The 18,809-nt window shown below is 41.6% G+C and overlaps 1 protein-coding gene across 17 annotated transcripts in view; it reads left to right on the top strand.

Annotated features, from left to right (window-relative positions):
* Positions 1 to 18,809, top strand: part of slc8a3 (solute carrier family 8 member 3) — a 155,670-nt gene that overhangs the window by 80,033 nt on the left and 56,828 nt on the right. For 8 of the 17 annotated variants that reach the window (XM_064953126.1, XM_064953130.1, XM_064953131.1 and 5 more), the window contains exon 2: positions 17,990 to 18,096. In XM_064953126.1, the coding sequence (XP_064809198.1) occupies positions 17,990 to 18,096 (107 nt within the window). Of the gene's footprint in view, positions 1 to 17,989; positions 18,102 to 18,809 lie in introns of all 17 variants that reach the window. The other 9 variants (XM_064953139.1, XM_064953141.1, XM_064953142.1 and 6 more) reach the window with 3 other exon arrangements.

The following is an 18,809-nucleotide window of genomic DNA, read 5'->3' as shown; positions in this document are numbered from 1 at the left end:
AAATACATGATCAACACTGAAGCCAGTAGTAGCTGTACAAAGAGAGAATCAGTTGTAACTCGTTCATATCTATGAGAGCTGGGCGAAATGTCGAAAATATCATATCACAATAAAACATTTTTTTATTAATGTTGACGCTATTTGATGGGGTTTTTTAATAATAAAAGTTCTACATTCGCTTTACGAGTGATATTTAGGTGATTTCAATGGGGCTTTATGAGTGATATTTAGGTGATTTCAAAGGGGCTTTATGAGTGATATTTAGGTGATTTCAATGGGGCTTTATGAGTGATATTTAGGTGATTTCAATGGGGCTTTATGAGTGATATTTAGGTGATTTCAATGGGGCTTTATGAGTGATATTTAGGTGATTTCAATGGGGCTTTATGAGTGATATTTAGGTGATTTCAATGTGGTTTTATGAGTGATATTTAGGTGATTTCAATGTGGGATTTTATGAGTGATATTTAGGTGATTTCAATGGGGCTTTATGAGTGATATTTAGGTGATTTCAATGGGGCTTTATGAGTGATATTTAGGTGATTTCAATGGGGCTTTACGAGTGATATTTAGGTGATTTCAATGGGGCTTTACGAGTGATATTTAGGTGATTTCAATGGGGCTTTATGAGTGATATTTAGGTGATTTCAATGGGGCTTTACGAGTGATATTTAGGTGATTTCAATGGGGCTTTATGAGTGATATTTAGGTGATTTCAATGGGGCTTTATGAGTGATATTTAGGTGATTTCAATGGGGCTTTATGAGTGATATTTAGGTGATTTCAATGGGGCTTTATGAGTGATATTTAGGTGATTTCAATGGGGCTTTATGAGTGATATTTAGGTGATTTCAATGGGGCTTTATGAGTGATATTTAGGTGATTTCAATGGGGCTTTATGAGTGATATTTAGGTGATTTCAATGGGGCTTTATGAGTGATATTTAGGTGATTTCAATGGGGCTTTATGAGTGATATTTAGGTGATTTCAATGGGGCTTTATGAGTGATATTTAGGTGATTTCAATGGGGCTTTATGAGTGATATTTAGGTGATTTCAATGGGGCTTTATGAGTGATATTTAGGTGATTTCAATGGGGTTTTATGAGTGATATTTAGGTGATTTCAATGGGGATTTATGAGTGATATTTAGGTGATTTCAATGGGGCTTTATGAGTGATATTTAGGGGATTTCAGTGGGGCTTTATGAGTGATATTTAGGTGATTTCAATGGTGCTTTATGAGTGATATTTAGATGATTGTAATGGGGCTTTATGAGTGATATTTAGGTGATTTCAATGGGGCTTTATGAGTGATATTTAGGTGATTTCAATGGGGCTTTATGAGTGATATTTAGGTGATTTCAATGGGTCCTTATGAGTGATATTTAGGTGATTTCAATGGGGCTTTATGAGTGATATTTAGGTGATTTCAATGGGGCTTTATGAGTGATATTTAGGTGATTTCAATGGGGCTTTATGAGTGATATTTAGGTGATTTCAATGGGGCTTTATGAGTGATATTTAGGTGATTTCAATGGGGCTTTATGAGTGATATTTAGGTGATTTCAATGGGGCTTTATGAGTGATATTTAGGTGATTTCAATGGGGCTTTATGAGTGATATTTAGGTGATTTCAATGGGGCTTTATGAGTGATATTTAGGTGATTTCAATGGGGCTTTATGAGTGATATTTAGGTGATTTCAATGGGGCTTTATGAGTGATATTTAGGTGATTTCAATGGGGCTTTATGAGTGATATTTAGGTGATTTCAATGGGGCTTTATGAGTGATATTTAGGTGATTTCAATGGGGCTTTATGAGTGATATTTAGGTGATTTCAATGGGGCTTTTGAGTGATATTTAGGTGATTTCAATGGGGCTTTTAGTGGTGATTTCAATGGGGCTTTATGAGTGATATTTAGGTGATTTCAATGGGGCTTTATGAGTGATATTTAGGTGATTTCATTTCAATGGGGCTTTATGAGTGATATTTAGCTGATTTCAATGGGGCTTTATGAGTGATATTTAGGTGATTTCAATGGGGCTTTACGAGTGATATTTAGGTGATTTCAATGGGGCTTTACAAGTGATATTTAGGTGATTTCAATGGGGCTTTATGAGTGATATTTAGGTGATTTCAATGGGGCTTTATGAGTGATATTTAGGTGATTTCAATGGGGCTTTATGAGTGATATTTAGGTGATTTCAATGGGGCTTTATGAGTGATATTTAGGTGATTTCAATGGGGCTTTATGATATTTAGGTGATTTCAATGGGGTTTTATGAGTGATATTTAGGTGATTTCAATGGCGCTTTATGAGTGATATTTAGGTGATTTCAGTGGGGCTTTATAAGTGATATTTAGGTGATTTCAATGGGGCTTTATGAGTGATATTTAGGTGATTTCAATGGGGCTTTATGAGTGATATTTAGGTGATTTCAATGGGGCTTTATGAGTGATATTTAGGTGATTTCAATGGAGTTTTATGAGTGATATTTAGGTGATTTCAATGGGGCTTTATGAGTGATATTTAGGTGATTTCAGTGGGGCTTTATGAGTGATATTTAGCTGATTTCAATGGGGCTTTATGAGTGATATTTAGGTGATTTCAATGGGGCTTTATGAGTGATATTTAGCTGATTTCAATGGAAAGAGAATGTCTTTTTAAAAATCCACATAGCATGTAGAACAAACCTGTCTCTGATAAGGAATCACAATCACAGAACAAACCTGTCTCTGACAAGGAATCACAAGACAAACCTGTCTCTGATAAGGAATCACATGACAAACCCGTCTCTGATAAGGAATCACATGACAAACCTGTCTCTGATAAGGAATCACATGACAAACCTGTCTCTGATAAGGAATCACAGAACAAACCCGTCTCTGATAAGGAATCACATGACAAACCCGTCTCTGATAAGGAATCACATGACAAACCTGTCTCTGATAAGGAATCACATGACAAACCTGTCTCTGATAAGGAATCACAGACAAACCTGTCTCTGAAGGAATCACATGACAAACCTGTCTCTGATAAGGAATCACATGACAAACCTGTCTCTGATAAGGAATCACATGACAAACCTGTCTCTGATAAGGAATCACATGACAAACCCTGTCTCTGATAAGGAATCACATGACAAACCTGTCTCTGATAAGGAATCACATGACAAACCTGTCTCTGATAAGGAATCACATGACAAACCTGCTGATAAGGAATCTCTGATAAGGAATCACATGACAAACCTGTCTCCGATAAGGAATCACATGACAAACCTGTCTCCGATAAGGAATCACATGACAAACCTGTCTTGATAAGGAATCACATGACAAACCTGTCTCTGATAAGGAATCACATGACAAACCTGTCTCTGATAAGGAATCACATGACAAACCTGTCTCTGATAAGGAATCACATGACAAACCTGTCTCTGATAAGGAATCACATGACAAACCTGTCTCTGATAAGGAATCACATGACAAACCTGTCTCTGATAAGGAATCACATGACAAATGACAAACCTGTCTCTGATAAGGAATCACATGACAAACCTGTCTCTGATAAGGAATCACATGACAAACCCGTCTCTGATAAGGAATCACATGACAAACCCGTCTCTGATAAGGAATCACATGACAAACCCGTCTCTGATAAGGAATCACATGACAAACCCGTCTCTGATAAGGAATCACATGACAAACCTGTCTCTGATAAGGAATCACATGACAAACCTGTCTCTGATAAGGAATCACATGACAAACCTGTCTCTGATAAGGAATCACATGACAAACCTGTCTCTGATAAGGAATCACATGACAAACCTGTCTCTGATAAGGAATCACATGACAAACCTGTCTCTGATAAGGAATCACATGACAAACCTGTCTCTGATAAGGAATCACATGACAAACCTGTCTCTGATAAGGAATCACATGACAAACCTGTCTCTGATAAGGAATCACATGACAAACCTGTCTCTGATAAGGAATCACATGACAAACCTGTCTCTGATGTCTGATAAGGAATCACATGACAAACCTGTCTCTGATAAGGAATCACATGACAAACCTGTCTCTGATAAGGAATCACATGACAAACCTGTCTCTGATAAGGAATCACATGACAAACCTGTCTCTGATAAGGAATCACATGACAAACCTGTCTCTGATAAGGAATCACATGACAAACCCGTCTCTGATAAGGAATCACATGACAAACCTGTCTCTGATAAGGAATCACATGACAAACCTGTCTCTGAACAGTTTTATTGATCCTAGTGATTCAGGAGTATAATTAAAGCAGGTTAAAATGCCATACCAACATGAGACAAATATACAGAAAGCTCTGAAATAAGTCTAATGAATCTAATTCAACTACTGACATGGTGGGGTAGCAATAAGCTCAGAGAACCGTGACGAGGTTCAGAGTTCAAATCCCAGCTGAGGGAGGATATGTTGAATAAATAGATAAATGAACATAGATTATCTCTCTGGCTAGATGCCATGTGTGTCTCTTCTAGCTGAGTGACACAAAGGGGGTGTCGTTCAGTAGGGCGCAATGTGTCGTTCGGCAGGGCGCAATGTGTCGTTCGGTAGGGCGCAATGTGTCGTTCGGCAGGGCGCAATGTGTCGTTCGGCAGGGCGCAATGTGTCGTTACGACAAGAGACAACACTACCTTACATAAAGAGAGACCTAAGACAACATGACAACACAGCATGGTAGAAACACAACATGACAACACAGCATGGTAGCAACACAACATGACAACACAGCATGGTAGCAACACAACATGACAACAACACAACATGACAACACAGCATGGTAGAAACACATGACAACACAGCATGGTATCAACACAACATGACAACACAGCATGGTAGAAACACAACATGACAACACAGCATGGTAGCAACACAACATGACAACACAGCATGGTAGCAACACAACATGACAACACAGCATGGTAGCAACACAACATGACAACAACACAACATGACAACACAGCATGGTAGAAACACATGACAACACAGCATGGTATCAACACAACATGACAACACAGCATGGTAGAAACACAACATGACAACACAGCATGGTAGCAACACAACATGACAACACAGCATGGTAGAAACACAACATGACAACACAGCATGGTATCAACACAACATGACAACACAGCATGGTAGAAACACAACATGACAACACAGCATGGTATCAACACAACATGACAACACAGCATGGTAGCAACATAACATGACAACACAGCATGGTATCAACACAACATGACAACACAGCATGGTATCAACACAACATGACAACACAACATGGTAGCAACACAACATGACAACACAGCATGGTAGAAACACAACATGACAACACAGCATGGTAGAAACACAACATGACAACACAGCATGGTAGCAACACAACATGACAACACAGCATGGTAGAAACACAACATGACAACACAGCATGGTATCAACACAACATGACAACACAGCATGGTAGAAACACAACATGACAACACAGCATGGTATCAACACAACATGACAACACAGCATGGTAGCAACACAACATGACAACACAGCATGGTATCAACACAACATGACAACACAGCATGGTATCAACACAACATGACAACACAACATGGTAGCAACACAACATGACAACACAGCATGGTAGAAACACAACATGACAACACATCATGGTATCAACACAACATGACAACACAACATGGTAGCAACACAACATGACAACACAGCATGGTATCAACACAACATGACAACACAGCATGGTATCAACACAACATGACAACACAACATGGTAGCAACACAACATGACAACACAGCATGGTATCAACACAACATGACAACACAGCATGGTAGCAACACAACATGACAACACAGCATGGTAGCAACACAAGATGACAACACAGCATGGTAGCAACACATGACAACACAGCATGGTATCAACACATGATGACAACACAGCATGGTAGCAACACATGACAACACAGCATGGTAGCGACACAAGATGACAACACATCATGGTAGCAACAAGACAACACAGCATGGTAGCAACACAACATGACAACACAACATGGTAGCAACACATGACAACACAGCATGGTAGCAACACAAGACAACACATCATGGTAGCAACACAACATGACAACACAGCATGGTAGCAACGCATGACAACACAGCATGGTAGCAACACAACATGACAACACAGCATGGTAGCAACACAACATGACAACACAACATGGTAGCAACACAACATGGTAGAAACATTACTTGGCACAGACAACAGCACAAAGGGAAAGAAGGTAGAGACAACAATACATCACGCAAAGCAGCCTCAACTGTCAGTAAGAGTGTCCAAGATTGAGTCTTTGAATGAAGAGATGGAGATAAAACTGTCCAGTTTGAGTGTTTGTTGCAGCTCGTTCCAGTCGCTAGCTGTAGTGAACTGAAAAGAGGAGCGACCCAGGGATGCATGTGCTTTGGGGACCTTTAACAGAATGTGACTGGCAGAACAGGTGTTGTATGTGGAGGATGAGGGCTGCAGTAGATATCTCAGATAGGGGGGAGTGAGACCTAAGAGGGTTTTATAAATAAGCATCAACCAGTGGGTTTTGCGACGGAGAGGGGTATTCTTCTTACCAAACCACATGACCTTTGTTTTGGAGGTGTTCAGAACAGGGTTAAGGGCAGAAAAAGCTTGCTGGACACTAAGAAAGCTTTGTTGTAGAGCGTTTAACACAAAATCCGGGGAGGGGCCAGCTGAGTATAAGACTGTGTCATCTGCATATAAATGGATGAGAGAGCGTCCTACTGCCTTTGCAATGTTGTTGATGTAAATTGAGAAGCGCGTTGGGCCTAGGATCGAGCCTTGGGGTACTGCCTTGGTGACAGGCAGTGGCTGCCCTCTTTGAGAGAGGTAGTTGGCCATCCAGGCCAACGACCCCTCAGAGACACCAATACTTGCTAACCGGCCCACAAGAATGGAATGTTCTACCGTATCAAAAGTCAATAAAGAATCCCAAGAGAGGGTACAAGTTGATCTTTACTGATCATCGCTACAGATCACAAGAGAGGGTACAAGTTGATCTTTACAGATCACCGCTACAGATCCCAAGAGAGGGAACAAGTTGATCTTTACTGATCACCGCTACAAATCTACAGATGGTTAAAAAAAAATGGTAACCAAGTTAGGGCCAAAAAAAAGATTTTCACCAAGTCAAAGGAATGTATTGTGTCAGAGCAGTGGTCACCAACCTTGTCTGAGTCAAGATCACTTTCTGAGTCAACAATGCAAGCCGAGATCTACCGTTGAGATTTTTTTTTTTTTTAATCAGGACTTTAAAAAAATGTAAACCTTTGCAACATTAACCAATTAAAAACAGTTTTGTGTCAATGAGATTTGTACAGTAGGCTTTGGGCCCAATACATTATCACTGCATATTGGCTTTTCTTGAATTGCCAATGAATTGTTGTTCTTCTCAGATACATTTTACAATATATATATTTCAACATTTGAGATATGATCACACATGTAATAGATCAGTTGCTGTATTACTTGTGAGGCACAACTGAGTGAGTATATATTAAAAATAATTTGCTTTATTATTTTACTGGGGTGATGGTCAGTCTCAGAGAAGTGGGGGTGGGGGGGCAGCAGAGAGAGAGGGAGGGGGGCTGCAGAGAGAGGGGGGGCAGCAGACTGAGGGGAAGGGGGGGCAGCAGACTGAGAGGGGGGGGCAGCAGACTGAGAGGGGGGGGCAGCAGACTGAGAGTCTGCCTCTCAACATCTCTCCGGTCTCCATTTCGTCCTCTGACGCTGACCCAAAAGGGACACCATCTTCCAGCCGATGGTGAAACTCAAGTCACACGGCATTATTTCTGCCTTGTGCACAAAGGCATGTTGTTACTCCTACGACCAATGAAGTGAAATATTCCTTGATATTAAAATAGATGCAAGCTGCTAATATCAACAACACAAGCCTATCGATGCACTTTTCTACTCATTCATTACTGCTGCAGTGCTTGTTGTAGCGAGTGGAAGTAGGGAATACGTGTATTTGATGACATAAAAGTGTTGACAGTGAAGTCAGTCATGAAAACAGCAACTTTTTTTGTTTTATTTATTGACGGTCTCTCTAGTCATGGTTTGAAATCTCACACTACCACTTTTGTTGTAGCATGCCTGCTATGTTAAATCTACATTTTGCTACATTACTGCAGACGTAGTCATCTGAGCCAGTGGAAGGCCTATTTTTATTTTATTTAACTAGGCAAGTCAGTTAAGAACAAATTCTTATTTTCAATGATGGCCTTGGAACAGTGGGTTAACTGCCTGTTCAGGGGCAGAACGACAGATTTGTACCATGTCAGCTCGGGGATTTGAACTTGCAACCTTGCGGTTACTAGTCAAACGCTCCAACCACTAGGCTACCCTGCCGCCCCTATAGTGCATTTGAGTTGCTCCCCCAAGGAAGGCCAAGTTTGTACCTTCAGACATGGAATGGTTAAAAACGGGAACATGTCGCCCACCTGGCACACAGGGTGACTGAAATCGGGGGCAACAGGGCTAGACAAATATTTAAAAAATAGGAACACAAGGCTTAGCTTATTTTTTTAATTTATTTAAAAAAAAAAAAAAATTACAGATAGGTTCGCCGATCGACTAGGATCGAGATCGACCGGTTGTTGACCACTGTGTTTGGAGGTTTCATGATGCCTGTATCTAAACCAGGGATGGGGGTTGTGGGGCCACAAAAATCTGAACTCATTATGAGGGGCCGCAGTTGGGTCTGCGTACCCAACATCTATTTCGCAATTTGAGACTGACTAACAAAATCAATAGGGGTCCTCCAGACGGTAATTCCCACCATGATTAGATAGCTGGCCACCAAACTAATTTAGCAATTTAAAAACATTTAGCTGACATGGGCTAATTGAGTGACTGACATAACAAGAGAAAAACTGCTGATGCCCAACCACATTTAGAAATTGCACCATGTGTTTTCTACAACTCTTACTCTCAACAGTAAGTTGAGACCCCGACTGAGTTCAATTTAGTTTTGTTTTGTATATCCGAGGGCCAGTTGCCCATTCATGATCTAAACCAAAGTGTGTGTACATATATATTTTGTTTTGTTTTACCTTTATTTAACTAGGCAAGTCAGTTAAGAATAAATTCTTATTTAGAATGATGGCCTACCGGGGAACAGTGGGTTAAATGCCTTGTTCAGGGGAAAAAGAACAGATTTTTACCTTGTCAGCTCGGGGATTTGATCCAGCAACTGTCCCAACGCGCTAACCACTAAGCTACCTGCTGCCCCATGTCATGTTAACATTATTCTATCAGTTGGGGTCTCTGCGTACCTTTTTAAAACCATGTCTATATTTATCTTCCAGACAGAATTCAACATAATCACAATTTCCATTTTTGTCACCGAACAAACACGTTTGAAAATGCCTTTAACAGAAAACACTTATTTGTTGTTGTTGTTGCTCAACCAATGGCTCAACTTACCTCAAGGCAAACATTTAGCCCACACTTTCATGCTATGTTTAGAACCTCATGTTGAAGTTTTTAAATTCGTAGGTTGCATAACTTACCCTGTCCCTCCAATCAATTTACCCAGCTTTTTGTTGTTGTTGCTTTTTGTGCTATTGCTCTTGTCTACATGCTACGTGTCGCTTGTCCTATGTTGTTCTGTCTGCATGCTACGTGTTGCTTGTCCTATGTTGTTCTGTCTGCATGCTACGTCTTGCTTGTTCTATGTTGTTCTGTCTGTATGCTACGTCTTGCTTGTTCTATGTTGTTCTGTCTGCATGCTACGTGTTGCTTGTCCTATTTTGTTCTGTCTGCATGCTTGTTAATATAATTTAATTATGACAATGTGCTTTCATCAATTGAAAGCCCTTAATCTATTTTATGAGAATTTGTAAGATTTCTTGTTTGCATAAAATAGACGCAGACCAGTCTTTAAATAATAGGTAATAGAATTTATTCTCGGAGCGCGCTACCACTCAAACGCATGCATCAGTTTATATACAGATCATGACGTAATTTTACTGCTTTAACAGAATCACCTCCTCTCAACCGGGACAAAGTAAGGTGAAAAGTTCATTCTAACTTACTAACACACTCCCAGATAACTTTTGACCCATCAACATTATCGATCACCACTGAACTGACAGTTATAATTAAAAGAGAACCAAGGAATGCACTCACTGCCTTATCTAAAAACCCCAGAGCTAAGTTTCAGTTGGGTCAACCATAGGCTAACGACCTTATGTGTTTACACAGTCCACAACCCATTTGTTCCTGCCTAGTTGGAATGGTGTTCATTAACCTTTTATTACTCCTTGTCCTGTCACACAATCCCTTCTTATGAACTCATATTGTCAATCACTTATAAAACAGTATAAGTATAAGATTACCTAGATACAATTCTATTTAAAATGGGGATATTGTTTATTCATTTATCCATAATAAATCCATAATAAATTCAACAATGCTATGTGTCGCTTGTCCTATGTTGTTCTGTCTGCATGCTACGTGTTACTTGTTCTATGTTGTTCTGTCTGCGTTCTACGTGTTGCTTGTTCTATGTTGTTCTGTCTGTATGCTACGTGTTGCTTGTCCTATGTTGTTCTGTCTGCGTTCTACGTGTTGCTTGTTCTATGTTGTTCTGTCTGTATGCTACGTGTTGCTTGTCCTATGTTGTTCTGTCTGTATGCTACGTCTTGCTTGTCCTATGTTGTTCTGTCTGCATGCTACATCTTGCTTGCCTTATGTTGCTCTGCGTGTGCTCACTGCTCAATGATTGTATGTATTGTAATTGTTTTTAATAACCTGCCCAGGGACTGCGGTTGAAAATTAGCCGGCTGGCTAAAACCAGCACTTTTACTGAAACGTTGATTAATGTGCACTGTCCCTGTAAAAATAAAAATAAACTCAAACTCAAACCCCATACCCGGGATAAGTTGTCCCAAGAGAGCACTTTTTGTTTTGTTTTGAAAACTTATATGAATTCTGATTATTTACAGGGATACACAACATCCTGAAATATATGTAGATATCCTTGTTAGAAAAAATATATATTTACATTTAAAAAAAAAATATATATATATAGGGGGACTGGAAATGATAGTGTAAATGACAATTACATTGATGGAAGCTACAACCTGCAATATTAAAGCTGATCCCCCCCCCCCCCTCAACTTACCTCACTGTCCCCTACAGTCAGTCAGAAAGTGGGTCACAGCAGCTGTGTTATATAGGTACTGAATGTGGAGGTGGTGCTGCAGTAGGATGGGGACTCTCACTGTGTGTGTGTGTGTGTGTGTGTGTGTGTGTGTGTGTGTGTGTGTGTGTGTGTGTGTGTGTGTGTGTGTGTGTGTGTGTGTGTGTGTGTGTGTGTGTAATAACTTGTTGTGTGTGTGTGTGTGTGTGTGTGTGTGTGTGTGTGTGTGTGTGTGTGTGTGTGTGTGTGTGTGTGTGTGTGTGTGTGTGTGTGTGTGTAATCTAAGGCAGTGACTTGGACCCAGCAACGCCACATATAGACACTCCTCAGCAGAACCAGAACCAGTCTTCCATAGGAATGAATGGAATTCTACAGTATTGTCAGTTTTCTGACCTTAGTTCCTTTCTTTTGTCTTTTGTTTCAGTAAGGGCGAGAGTTGGGTGGGTTGTCTATGTTAGTTTTTCTATGATTTTCTATTTCTGTGTTTGGCCTGGTATGGTTCTCAATCAGAGGCAGCTGTCAATCGTTGTCCCTGATTGAGAACCATATTTAGGTAGCCTGTTTTCGATTGTGTTTTGTGCGTGGTTGTTTTCAGTCTTTGTGTGTCTACACCAGACAGAACTGTTCCAGTTGTTTCTTTGTTGTTTTGTTATTCAGTGTTCAGTTTACTTTATTAAAAAGCTGAACACGTTGTTATGACTTCTATAAACGGTGCTGGGGTAGACGTCGGTAGACCACTCCTGTCCCATCGCTCCATCCTCTCCATCATCTGGTCCATCGCTGAACCGATCCGATGGAGGACAGCTGTATGATGTTGTACACACTCTTCCATAGTTGGGAGAGGGGTGGTCGCTGCTCCTTCTGACTCCATAGGTGATGTGGGCTTCTGTTACGACTTCTATAAATGGTGCGGTGGAGGAGTCAAACGCAGAGAGCAGGTAATATCGTACGTGAATCTATTTATTCCAACGACATCGGAGACATGGACATGCCAACACTAGGGCGTAAGAAACCACCCGTCCAAAACTGACAAAACTGTCCGAAAAATAATGAGAATACACTTCTACACCAACACCAAAATAACAGAGAACAAGCCCGCACAAATACCCAGCGGGCCTAGTGCCCTTAAATAGCCTACAAACAAACACGAACTCCAAAACAGGTGTACCCAATTAAACCCAATAAACAGAAACAAACGGAAAGGGAATCGATGGCAGCCAATAGGCCGGCGACGACGACCGCCGAGCCCCGCCCCAACAGGAAGAGGCACCATCCTCGGCGAGATTCGTGACACACGTACCACGCTGCTCATTGGTCCTCACCTTCTTCCACCGACAACGTCCGGTGTCAGGATTTGGCCAGGGTTGTTCCGGGGTTTGGTCACTAGATGCCCCCATTGTGCTTTTTGACCTTATGTTTTTTCCCTTGTTCCCCATTATTATTTGCACCTGTGCCTCGTTTTTCCCCTGATTGTATTTAAACCCTTTGTTTCCCTCAGTTCTGTGCTCTGTGTTTGTATGTTAGCACCCAGCCCTAGTGTTCTGTGTACTCTTGTCGATTCCGGTGGATGCTCTTGTGGAATTCTGTTTTTGTTTTTGAGTATCTCTTAAGGCTTTTTTGTGCTACACCTACCACCTTTTGGATTTGCCATTTTTGTATTGAAGGACTTCTCCTTTTTACTTTATTAAATACACCGTCTTAAGTACTGCTGTGTCTGCCTCATCTTCTGGGTTCTGCTGACTATTCGTGGCTCAGTTGGTTAAGTGACTGTTTCTCACTCCGGAGACCCAGGTTCGTAACCGGGTCCTGACAGTCCGGTACAAAGATTTCATTTCAATGGGACAAAATTACATGTTATTAAGTATTGTTGTGTTTTAGTAGGGACAGTAATATTGAATTCTAATATATATATATTTAATATACTGTAAAAAGTATACATTAAAGGGTTAGTAGCATAAATGCAACCTATGGATTTACATTAGTATACTCATCAAAAGACACAATGCAAAGTTACACTTCACTTTTCTACTCTGAGCAAAAATATTAGCGCAATATGCAACAATTTAAAATGTTTTTCTGAGTTTACAGTTCATATAAGGAAATCAGTCCATTTAAATAAATACATTAGGCACTGATCTATGGACTATAGAGATGCATCTTGTTGGTCACAGGGAGGGGGAGGGGCTTGGATCAGAAAACCAGTCAGTATCTGGTGTGAACACCGTTTGCCTCATGCAGCGCGACACATCTCCTTCTCATACAGAGTTGATCAGGCTGTTGATTGTGGCCTGTGGAATGTTGTTGTCCCACTCCTCTTCAATGGCTGTGTGAAGTTGCTGGATGAAGTTGCTGGATGATGGCGGGAACTGGAACACTCTGTCGTACACGTCAATCCAGAGCATCCCAAACATGCTCAATGGGTGACATGTCTGGTGAGTATGCAGGCCATGGAAGAACTGGGACAGAAATTGTGTCCAGATCCTTGTGACATGAGGTTGTTCATTATCATGCTGAAACATGAGGTGATAGCGGCGGATGAATGGCACGACAATGGGCCTCAGGATCTCATCACGATATCTCTGTGCATTCAAATTGCCATCGATAAAATGCAATAGTGTTTGTCTGTAGCTTATGCATGCCCATACCGTAACCCCACCTCCACCACCATCAGAGCATTTACCCACTGAAGTCGGTTATGACGCCAAACTGCAATCAGGTCAAGATCCTGGTGAGAACGATGAGCACACGGATGAGCTTTCCTGAGATGGTTTCAGACAGTTTATATATATTCAATATTCCACAGTTGCACCACAATTTCATCAGCTTTCCGTGCGGCTGGTCTCTGACGATCCCGCAGGTGAAGAAGCCAGATGTGGGGGTCCTGTGTAATGATCATGCTGTTTAATCAGCTTCTTGAAATGCCACACCTGTCAGGGTGGATGGATTCTCTTGGTAAAGGAGAAATGCTCACGAAACAGGGATGTGAACAAATTTGGCGCAAACAGATTATTACATTTTTTTTTTTTTGCGTCTGTAGCATTTCTGGGATCTTTAATTTCAGCTCATGAAACACTTGTTACGTTTATATTTTTGTTCAGTGTAGTTGCCATGACGAAACTTACCTCCCTCTTGGTTGTATTATCACCTCCCTTCAAACGACTGATTCAAATATTTATATTTATATTTATTTTATTCATCAACTGTTTTTTTTGTGTGTTATAAAATAGTCATGTTAAAATCAAATCAAATTGTATTTGTCGCCAGAATACAACAGGTGTAGTAGACCTTACAGTGAAATGCTGAATACAACAGGTGTAGTAGACCTCACAGTGAAATGCTGAATACAACAGGTGTAGTAGACCTTACAGTGAAATGCTGAATACAACAGGTGTAGTAGACCTTACAGTGAAAGTGAAATGCAGTGAAATACAACAGGTGTAGTAGACCTTACAGTGAAATGCTGAATACAACAGGTGTAGTAGACCTTACAGTGAAATGCTGAATACAACAGGTGTAGTAGACCTCACAGTGAAATGCTGAATACAACAGGTGTAGTAGACCTTACAGTGAAATGCTGAAATGACCTTACAGTGAAATGAATACAACAGGTGTAGGTAGTACAGTGAAATGCTGAATACAACAGGCGTAGTAGACCTTACAGTGAAATGCTGAATACAACAGGTGTAGTAGACCTTACAGTGAAATGCTGAATACAACAGGTGTAGGTTACAGTGAAATGCTGAATACAACAGGGTGTAGACCTTACAGTGAAATGCTAAATACAACAGGTGTAGGTAGTGAAATGCTGAATACAACAGGTGTAGTAGACCTTACAGTGAAATGCTGAAATGCTGAATACAACAGGTGTAGTAGACCTCACAGTGAAATGCTGAATACAACTTACAGTGAAATGCTGAATACAACAGGTGTAGTAGACCTTACAGTGAAATGCTGAATACAACAGGTGTAGTAGACCTTACAGTGAAATGCTGAATACAACAGGTGTAGTAGACCTTACAGTGAAATGCTGAATACAACAGGTGTAGTAGACCTTACAGTGATATACTTACTTACAAGCCCTTAACCAACAATGGAATTTTTAAGAAAATACCCCCCAAAAAAGTAAGAGATAAGAATAACAAATGATTAAAGAACAGCAGGTATTACGGTACAGAGTCAATGTGGAGGCTTTATACAGGGTATTACGGTACAGAGTCAATGTGGAGGCTTTATACATGGGGTACCGGTACAGAGTCAATGTGGAGGCTATATACAGGGTATTACGGTACAGAGTCAATGTGGAGGCTATATACAGGGTATTACGGTACAGAGTATATGTGGAGGCTTTATACATGGGGTACCGGTACAGAGTCAATGTGGAGGCTATATACAGGGGGTACCAGTACAGAGTCAATGTGGAGGCTATATACAGGGGGTACCAGTACAGAGTCAATGTGGAGGCTATATACAGGGGGTACCAGTACAGAGTCAATGTGGAGGCTATATACAGGGTATTACGGTACAGAGTCAATGTGGAGGCTATATACAGGGGGTACCAGTACAGAGTCAATGTGGAGGCTATATACAGGGGGTACCAGTACAGAGTCAATGTGGAGGCTATATACAGGGGTACCAGTACAGAGTCAATGTGGAGGCTATATACAGGGTATTACGGTACAGAGTCAATGTGGAGGCTATATACAGGGGGTACCGGTACAGAGTCAATGTGGAGGCTATATACAGGGGGTATCGTTACAGAGTCAATGTGGAGGCTATATACAGGGGGTACCGGTACAGAGTCAATGTGGAGGCTATATACAGGTGGTACCGGTACAGAGTCAATGTGGAAGCTATATACAGGGTGTTATGGTACAGAGTCAATGTGTCGAGGTAATTGAGGTAATATGTACATGTAGGTAGAGTTATTAAAGTGACTATGCATAGATAATAACAGAGAGTAGCAGCAGTGTAAGAGAGGGGTCTGGGTAGCCATTTCATTAGCTGTTCAGGAGTTTTATGGCTGTGGGGTAGAAACTATTTAGGAGCCTCTTGGACCTAGACTTGGTGCTCCAGTACCGCTTGCCGTGCAGAGAGAACAGTCTATGACTTGGGTGGCTGGAATCTTTGACAATTTTTTGGGCCTTCCTCTGACACCGCCTGGTGTAGAGGTCCTCGATGGCAGAAAGCTTGGACCCAGTGATGTATTTGGCAGTTCTCACTACCCTCTGTAGAGCCTTGCGGTCAGAGGCCAGAGCAGTTGCCATACCAGGCAGTGATGCAACCCGTCAGGATGCTCTCGATGGTGCAGCTGTAAAACCTTTTGAGGATCTGAGGACCCATGCCAAATCTTTTCAGTCTCCTGAGGGGGAATAGGTTATGTCGTTCCCTCTTCACGACTGTCTTGGTGTGCTTGGACCATTCTAGTTTGTTGATGATGTGGACACCAAGGAACTTGAAGCTCTCAACCTGCTCCACTAAAGACCCGTCGATGAGAATGGGGGCGTGCTCGGTCCTCATTTTCCTGTTGTCCACAATCATCACCTTTGTCTTGATCACGTTGAGGTTGTTGTCCTGGCACCACACGGTCAGGTCTCTGACCTCCTCCCTATAGGCTGTCTCATAGTTATCTGTGATCAGGCCTACCACTGTTGTGTCACCTGAACATCTTGGGGAAAGTTACCAGAATTTTGCAACACAAATCCCTGTAAGAATTGAGCCCACAACATTCCCTGTAAGAATTGAGCCCACAACATTCCCTGGAATAATTGAGCCCACAACATTCCCTGTAAGAATTGAGCCCACAAAATTCCCTGGAATAATTGAGCCCTGATAGATGTGGTTGTCATGGCAGCCATGGGAGCCAACATGGATAGCCAATGACAGAGCTTTCCTAGAGGGGCCTGGCGACCGTCGTCATGGACAGCAGCTGAGCTTTGACCTCTAACCTTTTCACCAAGCTGGTTATATTCCTCATGTCATTTCCTGTTCCTGTCTCACCCTGTCACTAATTAACCTTCTCTTCTTTCTCCCCTTATTTTTCTCTCTATCCTTTTCTCCCTTTCTGTTGACTTCTCTCTTCTCTTCTCCTCTCCTCTCTTCTCCTCTTCTCCTCTCCTCTCTTCTCTTGTCTCTTTTCTCTCTATCCTTTTCTCCCTTTCTGTTGACTTCTCTCTTCTCTTCTCCTCTCTTCTCCTCTCTTCTCTTGTCTCTTTTCTCTCTATCCTTTTCTCCCTTTCTGTTGACTTCTCTCTTCTCCTCTCCTCTCGCTTCTCTTCTCTTCTCCTCTTCTCTCCACTCTTGTCTCTTTTCTCTCTATCCTTTTCTCCCTTTCTGTTGACTTCTCTCTTCTCTTCTCATCTCCTCTCGCTTCTCTTCTCTTCTCCTCTCCTCTCTTCTCCTCTTCTCTCCTCTCTTCTCCTCTACTCTCCTCTCTTCTCCTCTACTCTCCTCTCTTCTCCTCTCCTCTCGCTTCTCTTCTCCTCTCTTGTCTCTTTTCTCCTCTCCTCTACTCTCTTCTTCTCTTCTCGTCTCTCCTCTTCTCCTCTCCTCTCTTCTCTCCTCTTCTTCTCTCCTCTCTTCTCCTCTACTCTCTTCTCCTCTAATCTCTTCTCCCTTCTCCTCTACTCTCCTCTCCTTCTCTTCTCCTCTCCTCTCTTCTCACCTACTTTCTCCTCTACTCCTCTCCTCTTCTCTTTTTGCTCTCTCTCTCTATCTCTCTCTATTCTCACAGCAAAACATTTCATGTGAAAGTGATAGACGATGAGGAGTATGAGAAAAACAAGAACTTCTTCCTGGAGCTGGCCGAGCCTCGCATGGTAGACATGAGCCTGCAGAAAGGTGTGGTACTGACTCCCCTCCTCCTTCTCTTCCTCCCCCTCTCATCCCCTAGGACTCCCCTCAACTTTCTTCCTCCTTTCCCTGGATATAATAGCACTGTTTCTATACTTCTCTCTCTCTCTCTGTCTCTCTCTTGCATCCTCCCTTTCACCTTGGTTGAATCTCAGCACACTCTCACTTTTGCATCCCTGTCAGGCCTTCACCCTTGTCTACCAACTACCGACTACTGTCTACCGACTACTGTCTACTGACATTAGTCTACTGTCTACTGACATTAGTCTACTGTCTACTGACTACTGTCTATAGTCAACTGACTACAGGACACCTGTACTTCTCAAAACAGACACTACACTAACACTTCTCTACCTAGACACTACACTGAAACACTTCTCTACCTAGACACTACACTAACACTTCTCTATCTAGACACTACACTAACACTTCTCTACCTAGACACACTAACACTCTAACACTACACTAAAACACTTCTCTAGACACTACACTAACACTTCTCTACCTAGACACTACACTAACACTTCTCTACCTAGACACTACACTAACACTTCTCTACCTGGACACTACACTAAAACACTTCTCTACCTAGACACTACACTAACACTTCTCTACCTAGACACTACACTAACACTTCTCTACCTGGACACTACACTGAAACACTTCTCTACCTAGACACTACACTAACACTTCTCTACCTG

The sequence above is a fragment of the Oncorhynchus masou genome, chromosome 32 (assembly GCF_036934945.1).
Source record: "Oncorhynchus masou masou isolate Uvic2021 chromosome 32, UVic_Omas_1.1, whole genome shotgun sequence".
Classification (NCBI taxonomy): Eukaryota; Metazoa; Chordata; class Actinopteri; order Salmoniformes; family Salmonidae; genus Oncorhynchus; species Oncorhynchus masou.
The sequence above is the reverse complement of the archived record's forward strand: the minus strand, read 5'-3'. Positions and strand labels throughout refer to the sequence as shown.